Source organism: Oncorhynchus mykiss, chromosome 11 (genome assembly GCF_013265735.2).
Source record: "Oncorhynchus mykiss isolate Arlee chromosome 11, USDA_OmykA_1.1, whole genome shotgun sequence".
Classification (NCBI taxonomy): domain Eukaryota; kingdom Metazoa; phylum Chordata; class Actinopteri; order Salmoniformes; family Salmonidae; genus Oncorhynchus; species Oncorhynchus mykiss.
The window spans coordinates 8,472,345-8,485,875 of NC_048575.1; the positions used below are offsets into that span (position 1 = coordinate 8,472,345).

General features: G+C 45.8%; 1 protein-coding gene across 1 annotated transcript in view; it reads left to right on the forward strand.

The window, feature by feature from the left end:
* LOC110536544 (potassium voltage-gated channel subfamily H member 2) overlaps window positions 1-13,531 on the forward strand; it is a 115,651-nt gene that overhangs the window by 90,975 nt on the left and 11,145 nt on the right. Inside the window, exons 2-5 of the mRNA XM_036934763.1 lie at window positions 7,232-7,654; window positions 8,863-9,253; window positions 10,282-10,481; window positions 12,664-12,916. Of these exons, the coding sequence (XP_036790658.1) occupies window positions 7,232-7,654; window positions 8,863-9,253; window positions 10,282-10,481; window positions 12,664-12,916 (1,267 nt within the window). The remainder of the gene's footprint in view (window positions 1-7,231; window positions 7,655-8,862; window positions 9,254-10,281; window positions 10,482-12,663; window positions 12,917-13,531) is intronic.

Below are 13,531 nucleotides of genomic sequence, written 5' to 3' on the forward strand. Positions count from 1 at the left end.
GAATTAAGCATTTGCATCAAATGACAAACACTGCTTTCATATTAGTACATTTGTGGATATACCATGTAAACACTGTTGTTCTAAATCTAAAGCTCTTTGGTCTTTCATAAGCTCATATCTACATTTCAATACAATGTTCTACAGTGAAGGTAATCTGCTGAGAGGGGAAACAAGTACACTGTAAACACCAATACAATGTTCTACAGTGAAGGTAATCTGCTGAGAGGGGCAACAAGTACACTATAAACACCAATACAATGTTCTACAGTGAAAGTCATCTGCTGAGAGGGGTAACAAGTACACTGTAAACACCAATACAATGTTCTACAGTGAAAGTCATCTGCTGAGAGGGGCAACAAGTACACTGTAAACACCAATACAATGTTCTACAGTGAAAGTAATCTGCTGAGAGGGGCAACAAGTACACTGTAAACACCAATACAATGTTCTACAGTGAAAGTAATCTGCTGAGAGGGGCAACAAGTACACTGTAAACACCAATGCAATGTAGAAACAGAAAATATTTATTAGGCCAAACATTACTGTTGTATACAGTAGCATACAACAAAACCATAAACACATGTAAACCAAAAGTATATTCTTTAGAATACAGTAAAGAACACAATTGTGTGTGTGGGGTCCCGGGGGGGGCAGTCCAGGAATTGGTAGGGGGGGGGGGGGCAGTCACCAGTGCTAAGCTACGCTTCATCTCTTCTGGCCACAATACTTCGTCCACATCACAAGATACGTTTTCTCTTGCCAAACATTGAGGGAAGTATCTCCTAGCATGGCGTATCCAACCTTGGAAAGAGGCAACCTCTATGTCCCCACATGGAGGGAAGTATCTCCTAGCATGGCGTATCCAACCTTGGAAAGAGGCAACCTCTATGTCCCCACATGGAGGGAAGTATCTCCTAGCGTGGTGTATCCAACCTTGGAAAGAGGCAACCTCTATGTCCCCACATGGAGGGAAGTATCTCCTAGCATGGCGTATTCAACCTTGGAAAGAGGCAACCTCTATGTCCCCACATGGAGGGAAGTATCTCCTAGCATGGCGTATTCAACCTTGGAAAGAGGCAACCTCTATGTCCCCACATGGAGGGAAGTATCTCCTAGCGTGGTGTATCCAACCTTGGAAAGAGGCAACCTCTATGTCACCACATGGAGGGAAGTATCTCCTAGCATGGCGTATTCAACCTTGGAAAGAGGCAACCTCTATGTCCCCACATGGAGGGAAGTATCTCCTAGCATGGCGTATCCAACCTTGGAAAGAGGCAACCTCTATGTCCCCACATGGAGGGAAGTATCTCCTAGCATGGCGTATCCAACCTTGGAAAGAGGCAACCTCTATGTCCCCACATGGAGGGAAGTATCTCCTAGCGTGGTGTATCCAACCTTGGAAAGAGGCAACCTCTATGTCCCCACATGGAGGGAAGTATCTCCTAGCATGGCGTATTCAACCTTGGAAAGAGGCAACCTCTATGTCCCCACATGGAGGGAAGTATCTCCTAGCGTGGCGTATTCAACCTTGGAAAGAGGCAACCTCTATGTCCCCACATGGAGGGAAGTATCTCCTAGCGTGGTGTATCCAACCTTGGAAAGAGGCAACCTCTATGTCACCACATGGAGGGAAGTATCTCCTAGCATGGCGTATTCAACCTTGGAAAGAGGCAACCTCTATGTCCCCACATGGAGGGAAGTATCTCCTAGCATGGCGTATCCAACCTTGGAAAGAGGCAACCTCTATGTCCCCACATGGAGGGAAGTATCTCCTAGCATGGCGTATCCAACCTTGGAAAGAGGCAACCTCTATGTCCCCACATGGAGGGAAGTATCTCCTAGCGTGGTGTATCCAACCTTGGAAAGAGGCAACCTCTATGTCCCCACATGGAGGGAAGTATCTCCTAGCATGGCGTATTCAACCTTGGAAAGAGGCAACCTCTATGTCCCCACATGGAGGGAAGTATCTCCTAGCGTGGTGTATTCAACCTTGGAAAGAGGCAACCTCTATGTCCCCACATGCGTCCTCCATTGCCTGGAGAAGCGGCATGCGGGCATAGGGTTGGCGATCATACACATTCCAGCGCCAGGCTGAGAAGAATTCCTCTATGGGATTTAGAAAAGGTGAATATGGGGGTAGGTACAAAACTACACATTGTGGATGGGTGGCAAACCAGTTTTGGACCAGAACAGCCCGGTGAAAACTAACATTGTCCCATAAAACCACAAATCTAGCAGGCTCCTGATCTGGATCAGGGACAAGCATTGTGTAAATTGTATCCAGAAAAGTGAGCATATGGCCGGTGTTGTACGGACCCAGTGTGGCATTATGATGGAGGACCCCGTTTTGAGTGATGGCAGCACACATAGTTATATTACCCCCACGCTGTCCAGGGACATTGGTAATTGCCCTCTGTCCTATTACATATCTTCCGCGGCGCCTGGTTTTGGTGAGGTTGAAGCCAACCTCATCCACATAAATAAATTAATGGCGAATTACATGGGCATCCAGCTCCAATACTCTCTGTAACAGACAAAAAGGATATACAGATGTATGGTATGTCTGAAGTACTGGAAGTAGTGTTGCATACATACCTCTACAAAGTCATGTCGCATATTCTTGACTCTGTCAGAGTTTCTCTCAAATGGCACCTTGTAAAGTTGTTTTATCGTCACTCGGTGCCGTTGGAGGATGCGTTGTATGGTGGACAGGCTTACAGCAATTATGTTATTTAATATGTTGTCATTATTCAAGATATGCTCTCTTATCGCTCAAATCCTAATTGCATTGTTGGCCAAAACCATATTTATAATTGCAGTCTCTTGTACATCTGTAAACAAGTGTCCTCGTCCTCCATGATGTCTTTGCCTTTCCACTCTGTACAGAATTCAAACACAGTATGTGTTCAGCATAGGAGCTGTAAACAATGTAAAAAAAAAAAATGTAGACCAGCATGATAACCAACCTCATTCATTCAATGCAGTGCAGTAAATGGATGGCTTAGAGTTACAAATGTTTATGCAATACTATGCAGTCATACGTATTTTACAGTACATTACTGTAATGCTAAAATAGTCATTAGATAGTTGCATACCTCTTCACATTTCTGAAGGTTCGAATTATGGACGCCACTGTAAATCGACTCAAGTTGGGCTGGACTCTCAGTCCAGCCTCTCTCATGGTCAAACCGTGGTTGATCACATGATCAACAAGTGTTGCCCTAATCTCATCAGAGATGGCTCTCATCCTTCTCTTCTTTGCCTTTGCCCTCGTCCTCGTCCTCTTCTTCCTCTTCCTCTCCCTCCTACTCCTCTTGCTCTCTGTCCATTGTTGGCATCCATTGTTCAAAACAGGTAATCTGACCTTTAACCTATTCAGAGGCCTATAATACAGTAAAGCAGTGATTGGTTAGTGATCAGTTAAGCTATTTGTGTTTGCGCTCGTGAGGAGTGTGTGTGTAATTTGTAATGTAATTTGATCAGTTTCTCACTGCAGGAATATAATCCTGCAGCAAAAGGACATTTGAATTATTAGATGGACTATAAATCATGGACATTTTTGTAGAAATTTATACATTTTTTGTTGGGATAAGTCAAGTCTGAAATTTTAAAGTGGAAATAGAATACACAACAATTTGCATTTCCTGCTGCGTAGGAAAAATGTTTGCGATAGCAGAGTGATCAAATTCTGATATAACATCTGTACTGGCAACTGCAGAAACCTTACAACAAAGTTACATTACAAAAGTGCTGTGGTACTCAAATGTCGTTTTTATGATATCTGCGAAATGTCGACACCAGCACTTGTTGTTTTCCCCTGGATGTTATTATTTTACAAAGCTGCTTGATTTCACACACATCACTATACATAAACTGTATAACCCAACACTGAACTGTGTAACCCAATAGATCCTTCGGGATGGGAAGCCGAGAAGGGCACGACACTGAACTGTGTGTGTGTGTGTGTGTGTGTGTGTGTGTGTGTGTGTCTGTGTGTCTGTGTGTCTGTGTGTCTGTGTGTGTGTCTGTCTGTCTGTCTGTCTGTCTGTCTGTCTGTCTGTCTGTCTGTCTGTCTGTCTGTGGTTTTGAACTCGTTTACCTCATGTTTTTTCGATTGACTATGTTGTTTCCCAATGTCTGCCTCCTCCCCCAGAAATGACGGACAGGCAGGACAAACAAGCAAAGTTGCCAAAAGTTGATTTGATTTGCCCTTCTCAGTGACAAACGATGCCATCTACCCTAACATGATAGATGACCCCCAGTGTCTGTCAAGCTCAGGAACATGACTGAGCTCCATCGCGAAGGGCCAATACATCTTGAATTATAGGCATCTAATTCACACACACTGACACCTGCCCTCTGCGCTACCTGCAGTCTAGCACCGCACCTGCCTTGCCTGAACACCTGCAGTGCCTTATCCACCCTCAGGCGACCTACCAGGGATTGTTTGTGTGTTCAGTTTGGGTTCGATATGTGGTTGGGGTGTGTTCGGTGTGTGTTTAGAGTGTGCTGTTGTATTTGCGTGTTCAGGGGAGTGTTCAGGGTTGTGTTTGTGTGTGTGTGGCATTTCCATTCTGCTTGAGAGTTTACCTTATGAGAAGCCTTCCTATCACAACAGCTTCCATCAGCCTCACTGGACACTGAGCTCTAATTGCTAAATGTTAATACAACACATGCAAGGAATTGCTGTGTTTTTTCATCCTTACTTATACACCCTGTGAATTGATACTGTGTGAGGGCAATTTGTGACTGTTGTTGTTTTCGGAATCAGTGGCTGTGGGGGAGTGGTTTCTCCTCCTAGGCAATCAGACCATGATACTTTTGCCTATTAAGCAACAAGATGAACTGCCCCTCCCTACCTTCAGGCTCTGCTCAAACGCTACACCCCAACCTGAGCACTCCGTTCTGCCACCTCTGGTCTCCTGGCCCTCCAACCCCTAAAGGAGGGCCGCTCCTACTCAGCGCAGTCCAAGGCACCCCAAATGGTGAATAGCAGAGTCCCTGCCCATCTCCTGAAAACATCTAAAACCTCTACTTTTGTTATTGTTTTTTTTTGTTTTTTACCCCTTATTAAATCTAATCAAATCAAATCAAAATGTATGTCACATGCGCCGAATACAACAACTTTACCGTGAAATGCTGACTTACAGTGCCTTGCGAAAGTATTCGGCCCCCTTGAACTTTGCGACCTTTTGCCACATTTCAGGCTTCAAACATAAAGATATAAAACTGTATTTTTTTGTGAAGAATCAACAACAAGTGGGACACAATCATGAAGTGGAACGACATTTATTGGATATTTCAAACTTTTTTAACAAATCAAAAACTGAAAAATTGGGCGTTATGTTTGAAGCCTGAAATGTGGCAAAAGGTCGCAAAGTTCAAGGGGGCCGAATACTTTCGCAGGGCACTGTACAAACCCTTAACCAACAGTGCAGTTCAAGAAGAAGAACATATATACCAAGTAGACTAAAACAAAGAGTAATAATAAAAATAACACAATAAGAATAACAAGGCTATAAACAGGAGGTACCGGTACCTAGTCTGTGTGCGGTGGTACAGGCTAGCTGAGGTAATCTGTACATGTAGGTGGGGGCGAAGTGACTAGGTAACAAACAAACAGCGAGTGTACAAAAGGGAGGAAGTTGTCAATGTAAATTTTCCGGTGGCGTTTTTATGATTTGTTCAGCAATCTTATGGCTTGGGGTAGAAGCTGTTGAGGAGCCTTTTGGTCCTAGACTTGGCGCTCCGGTACCGCTTGCCGTGAGGTAGCAGAAAAAACTCTGATACCGCCTATTATATAGGTCCTGGATGGCAGGAAGCTTGGCCCCGGTTACGTATTGAGCCGTTCGCATTACCCTCTGTAGGAACTTATGGTCAGATGCCGAGCAGTTGTCATACCAGGCGGTGATGCAACCGGTCAGGATGCTCTCGATTGTACAGCTGTAGAACCTGTTGAGTATCTTGGGACCCATGCCAAATATTTTCAGTCTCCTGAGGGGGAAAAGGTTTTGTTGTCTCCTCTTCACGACTGTTTTGGTATGTTTGGACCAGGATAGTCCGTTGGTGATGTGGACACCAAAGAACTTGAAACTCTCGACCCGCTCCACTATATTCCTGTCGATGTTAATGGGAGCCTGTTTGGTATGCCTTTTCCTGTAGTCCATGATCAGCTCCTTAGTCTTTCTCACATTGAGGGACAGGTTGTTGTCCTTGCACCACACTGCCAGTTCTCTGACCTCCTCCCTATAGGCACTCTCATCGTTGTCGGTGATCAGGCCTACCACTGTTGTGTCGTCAGCAAACTTAATGATGGTGTTGGAGTCGTGTTTGGCCACGCAGTCGTGGGTTAACAGGGCATACAGGAGGGGACTAAGTACACACCCCTGAGGGGCCCCAGTGTTAAGGATCAGCGTGGCAGACGTGTTGTTGCCTACTCTTACCACCCGGGGGCGGTCAGGAAGTCCAGGATCCAGTTGCAGAGGGAGGTGTTTAGTCCCAAAGTCCTTAGCTTAGTGATGAGCTTCATGGGCACATTGGTGTTGAACGCTGAGCTGTAGTCAATGAACAGCATTCTCACATAGGTGTTCGTTTTGTCCTGGTGAGAAAGAACAGTGTGGAGTGTGATTTAGATTGCATCATCTGTGGATCTGTTGGAGCGGTATGCAAATTGGAGTGGGTCTAGGGTGTCCGGGAGGATCCTGTTGATGATCAGCCTTTCAAAGCACTTCATGGCTACCAACGTGAGTTATCGCTTTTCTGATGTCTAGAAGTTATTTTCGGTTGTAAGAGACGGTTGTAGCAAAATTATGTACACAATAAGTTAAAAAATAAGTTACACCAAACGCCAAAAAATAACAAAATTGCACAATTGGTTGGGAGAATGTAAAACGTCAGCCATGTTCTATGGCGCCATCTAGCTCTGACTTTACTTTACTGAGGAAAAATGGCTTACTATGAATGTGATATGTGGTTGTCCCACCTAGCTATCTTAAGATGAATGCACTAACTTTAAGTCGCTCAAATGTAAATGTAAGGTTTTGGGGAACTTTCATCTTGTCCTTCCCTGCCCGATTCCCATCCTTCTCTTTCCCTGTCTCTCTGTCTCTGTCTCTTTGTCTTTCTCTTGCTCTCTCTCTCTCTCTCTCTCTCTCTCTCTCTGTATAACGCTATCATATTGATCCAACTACCAGATCAGAAAGGCTAAACCCTCCCCCATCTCCCCCGCCAGGTGCTGTCACTGGGTGCCGACGTCCTCCCAGAGTACAAGCTCCAGGCACCTCGAATCCACAAGTGGACCGTCCTCCACTACAGCCCATTCAAGGCGGTGTGGGACTGGCTCATCCTGCTGCTGGTCATCTACACGGCCATCTTGACCCCTTACTCCGCCGCCTTCCTCCTCCACGACCAGGAAGAGGCAGCCATGTTGAACTGTGGCTACTCGTGCTCGCCGCTCAACGTGGTCGACCTCATCGTGGACATCATGTTCATCGTGGACATTGTCATCAACTTCAGGACGACATACGTCAACACTAACGACGAGGTGGTCAGCGCCCCGCTGAGGATAGCGATCCACTACTTCAAGGGCTGGTTCCTCATCGACATGGTGGCAGCCATCCCCTTCGACCTGCTCATCTACCGCAGCGGAGAGGAGGTGAGGAATTGGGGATATGGGAAGTGCATTGTGGGTAATGGAGTTTTGTGAGGACAACCTGTGTTAGAATGCATCTTAAGTTACGGGGATTGTCAGATATGAATCTTGGTTTTAAAGGTTTGATTTCGTATTTAAGGGTGGTTAGATATATTGACCTGTAGATAACCACAAATAATGAAAGCTATTTGCAATTAGCTTTTGGGACCTCCAAAATAAAAACTCCCTTATTAATGGACCTCCAATGAACTACAGGTCAGGGATATCCCCACAAAGGCTCCGGAGCAGAAAAACAACTGTGAAAGTTTGTACTGTCAACCTTCTTGCCAATGTTTAATTAATTGAACCTCAAGTGGCCAGTGAGCCAAGGAAGTGGACATTCTCCACAGCAGAGGACTGTCATTTATTGTGAAGTGAGGAACTAGGCTTTCTGCCAAGCAGGGATGTAATCGGGTCCTTGTTAATTTGCCGTATAGACGTGGTGGGGGCTCCTCAAGACAAGTATAATGGGTGGGAATAACAGAACCAACCGACAGCACAGTAAATCATGGGGAGGATTCATGGGAAGATCTTCGCTAGTAAAGACCACGGTCTCAGTACTGCTGAGGGGATCCGGTACAAGTGTAGGGCAGAGGATGGTCCACAGCACATTTTATAAATTTCACTAATGTAATTTATCCTAAACAGACAATAATCATGCCTTTTGCACACAATGTATATAGATTATTTTTTTCTACTATGTTATTGACTTGTTTATTGTTTATTGTTTACTCCATGTGTAACTCTGTGTTGTTGTCTGATCACACTGCTATGCTTTATCTTGGCCAGGTCGCAGTTGCAAATGAAAACTTGTTCTCAACTAGCCTACCTGGTTAAATAAAGGTGTTCTCAACTAGCCTACCTGGTTAAATAAAGGTGTTCTCAACTGGCCTACCTGGTTAAATAAAGGTGAAATTAAAAAAAGAATAAAACAAATAAAAAAACAGGGCTATCCAATCTTATCTGCAGAAGGCCAGTGTGGATCCAGGCTTTTGGTCCAGCCAAGCAGTCAGACATCTGATTCAACCAATCGACTAATAATAGTCTTCAATCAAGACTTTAATGAGTTGAATCAGCTTTGTTACGGCTTGTATGGAGCAGAACTCTGCAACACAGGACCTCCCAAGGTAAGATTGGACACTAAACAAACTGTTTCTCCTCTCTCTTGCCAGACGACCACTCTGATTGGCCTGCTGAAGACGGCCCGCCTCCTCCGGCTAGTCCGCGTGGCGAGGAAACTGGACCGCTACTCAGAGTATGGCGCCGCCGTCCTCTTCCTGCTCATGTGCACGTTCGCCCTCATCGCCCACTGGCTGGCTTGCATCTGGTACGCCATCGGCAGCGTGGAACGCAACGGCAGCATCGGCTGGCTCCACACGCTGGGCGAGTCGTTGGGGAAACACTACAACAACACGGTGCGGGGCTCGGGCCCCTCCATAAAGGACAAGTATGTCACAGCCCTCTATTTCACCTTCTCCAGTCTGACCAGCGTGGGCTTTGGCAACGTCTCCCCCAACACCAACTCTGAGAAGATATTCTCCATCTGTGTCATGCTCATAGGATGTAAGTACCACGTTCCCTCGTATGTGCTGGAGGGTAAACTATAAGGGATGTAGAAATTCATGCTACTGTGATTTAATTGGTTAACAATAGGGTGGTGCCGCATCTGCTCGTATTTACTTGGTTACTTGTTTTGTTGCAGTGTTCGCTGTCTTGGTCTGCTGCTAACAGTTTGAATGAGAATCTGTGATAAAACTGGTTCAGTGTGGTTAAAACTGGTTCAGTGTTAGGGTTAGGATAAGAGGAAGGATCATTGTAAGGTGTTATGTCTGTTTTAATGAATGCTTGACATTCAGGTCAAAGAGTTGAATATTGGTTACAACAGACCAGAGAATCAGGTTTCTCATGGTCTGAGAGTCTTAAGGTGCCTTTTAACAAAACTCGAAGCAAGCTGACATGTGTCTTTTACTGAGGAGTGACTTCCTTCTGGCCACTCTAGTATAAAGGCCTGATTGGTGGAGTTCTGCAGAGATGGTTGTCCTTCTGGAAGGTTCTCCCATCTCCACAGAGGAACTCTGGAGCTCTGTCAGAGTGACCATCGGGTTCTTGGTCACCTCCCTGACCAGGTGTGCTCCAAGGGTACTTCAGGAGTACTTCAGGGGTACTCCAGGGGTACTCCAGGGGTTTTTCAGGGGTACTCCAGGGGTATTTCATGGGTACCTCAGGGGTATTTCAGGGGTACTCCAGGGGTATTTCAGGGATACTCCGGGGGTACTCCAGGCAGAGTAACATTCAGCTGGTGGCACAGTAAGAGAGAAAGGAACCACTGATATAATTGGGGAGAACAGGTTTATGGTAATGACTGGAGCAGAATTAGTGGAATGGTATCAATTACATCACAGACATGGTTTGATGCCATTCCATTTGCTCCGTTTCAGCCATTACTATGAGCCGTCCTCCTCTGCTCTAGAGCCTGTTTACAACCACTAACTGGTCTGAGATACTATAACGTTTGTTCCCATGGTGCAGTAGAGAGCAGTTGTATTCTGCTGCTCCTGAATTTTGTTCACAATAATCATTTATTCCTCCAGCTCTGATGTACGCCAGTATTTTTGGTAACGTGTCGGCCATCATCCAGAGGTTGTACTCGGGTACGGCCAGGTACCACACCCAGATGCTGCGGGTCCGAGAGTTCATCCGTTTCCATCAGATCCCCAACCCACTGAGGCAGCGGCTGGAAGAGTACTTCCAACACGCCTGGTCCTACACTAACGGCATTGATATGACCGCTGTGAGTCACACACACACACACACACACACACACACACACACACACACACACACACACACACACACACACACACACACACACACACACTTAAATCCACATACATACACACTCAAACACACAGACACACACACTTAAACACACACACACACACACAGACACTCAAACACACACACACACACTCATACACACATACATACACACACACACACACACACACTCAAACACACATACACGCACGCACACACACACACACACACACACACACACACACACACACACACACACACACACACACACACACACACACACAGACACTCAAACACATACACACTCATACACACATACACAGACACACACACACACACACACACACACACACACACACACACACACACACACACACACAGACACTCAAACACATACACACTCATACACACATACACAGACACACACACGCAAACACACACACACACACACACACACACACACAGACACTCAAATACACACACACACACACACTCAAACACACAGACACACACACTTAAACACACACACACACACACACACACACACACACTCAAACACACACACACACTCATACACACATACATACACACACACACACACTCAAACACACATACACGCACGCACACACGCACATACACAAACACACACACACACTATAGTACATACACATAACAAAAACACACACAGCACATTGACATCCAAACAGTGCATAGACGTGAACACACGCATGAACGCTACGAGTAATACACATACAATGCACAGCATTTCAGCAGTCTTTTATAGACATTTAATAGTTGATCTAAGAGAGTCAGGCGTCTGTCTGTCTGTCTGTCTGTCCGTCCGTCCGTCCGTCCGTCCGTCCGTTTTTCTCTCTCTCTCTCTCTCTCTCTCTCTCTCTCTCTCTCTCTCTCTCTCTCTCTCTCTCTCTCTCTCTCTCTCTCTCTCTCTCTCTCTGACTGAGCCTAGACTCTCGACTCTCTCTCTGAGCCTAGACTCTCTCCAACACGCTTTAAGTGCCAACTGTAATCAAAATATTATGGAAGTGAATCTTTCGGGAACCAGATTTCCCAACACGAAATTGCAATATTCCGTCTGAATTCCTCTGTATTTGACTTAATAAATAATTGACAAGATACAGCCAAGTTGCTTGTTTGCTCAACTTCCTCATTATGTTGTGTTGAGAAGCGTATTGGATTAGTAAAATGTTTGCTGACGTGATTATAACGGTGGTCATGATGTAACCCCTCCTCACGTCTGTCTGACTGAATCAGTCATAGCCTCTGTCTATTAATGATGACCTCATCAGTCTAACTGAGCTGGGTCGGTTGGATAGAGATGGACTAGAGTGGGACTATTAATGTTTAAGAAGAGGGGGTGTTTCCAGACGTCGGTCTGGTCTGACAGCTTTGTCCCAGAATCACACAGAAAACCTTCCCCTCCTTCATCTGAAATGTAATTGTGTCTCCTTGTCAGAATGGGGAAATCATTAATAAGGCTTGTAGTATTCATTAAATAAAACATATTTTAAAAGCCTTTACAAGTCCTGTGAAAGTATATCAGCAGATTGCTGACTAAATATTGCAGTTGTTTTGGGGTAATATTCGCTTGGATGCTACGTATCAGACAACTACATTTTTGACAGAATATGTGTATGTTTGTTATTCAGCAGTGATGTCTCAGTTGGTAGAGTGTGGCTCGTGCAACGCCAGGGTTGTGGGTTTGATTCCCACAGGGGACAAGTAAGAAATATGTATCCACTCAATACATTCTGTAAGTTGCCCTGGATAAGGGTGTCCTGTAAATATCTAGCTGCTGCCTTTAAGTTAGTATCACCGTCTCTCCCCCTCTCCCTCCCCCTTCTCTCCCTCTCTCTCTCTCCCCCTCCCTCCACCTTCTCTCCCCACCACCCCCCTCCATTCCCCTTTCTCTCCCACTCTCTCTCTCCCCCTCTCTGTCTCCCTCACCCTCCCACTAAATACTCACTCTCTTTCTCCCCCTCCCTCCTCCCCCTCCTCCTCTCTCCCCTCACCCCCCTCCATTCCCCTTTCTCTCCCCCCCTCTCACCCTCTGTCTTCCTCCCCCTTTCTCTCCCTCTCCCTCCCCCACATCTTTCCCTCTCTCCCTCCCTCCCCCTCCCTACCTCTCTCTCTACCAGGTGTTGAAGGGGTTCCCAGAGTGTCTCCAGGCTGACATATGCCTCCACCTTAACCGTACCCTCCTGGAGAACTGCAAGGCCTTCAAGGGCTCCACGAAGGGCTGTCTGCGGGCCCTGGCCATGAAGTTCAAGACCACCCACGCCCCGCCTGGCGACACCCTGGTGCACGCCGGCGACGTGCTCACCGCCATCTACTTCATCTCCCGTGGCTCCATCGAGATCCTCAGAGGCGACGTGGTGGTGGCCATCTTGGGTGAGGATGATAGACAGGAGCTACTGTCAACCCAAATAGAATAGGTTCTACTACGACTAGTGTTGCATGTATCAACCTAAAGGGGAAGGAGTAGAAAACTGAATGTGGTATATTCAGAGATTCAGATGTGTGCCAGGGAACCAAATAAATAAAAATGAACCAACAGAGCCATCTACTGGCAACAATTGGTCCTACTTGTACGTCATATAGCTTCAAGAACTGGGCACTCAAGAAGGGTGAAAGGCTATCTCATTTAAAACAAACACTAGTACTGTGGACCATTTTAATAATTTCAAATCTTTAGGTTTGCCGTCTGACTTCCCAGTAATAGAAAAAAGTAGGACTGTTTAACATTTGCATTTTTTAATATACAGTACCAGTCAAATGTTTGGACACACCTACTCATTCAAGGGCTTATCTTTATTTTGACTATTTTCTACATTGTAGAATAATGAAGACATACAAATTATGAAATGACACATATGGAATCTTAGCCACCCTTTGCCTTGACGACAGCTTTGCACACTCTTGGCATTCTCTCAACCAGCTTCACCTGGAATGCATTTCCAGAAGTCTTGAAGGAGTTCCCACATATGCTGAGCACTTGTTGGCTGC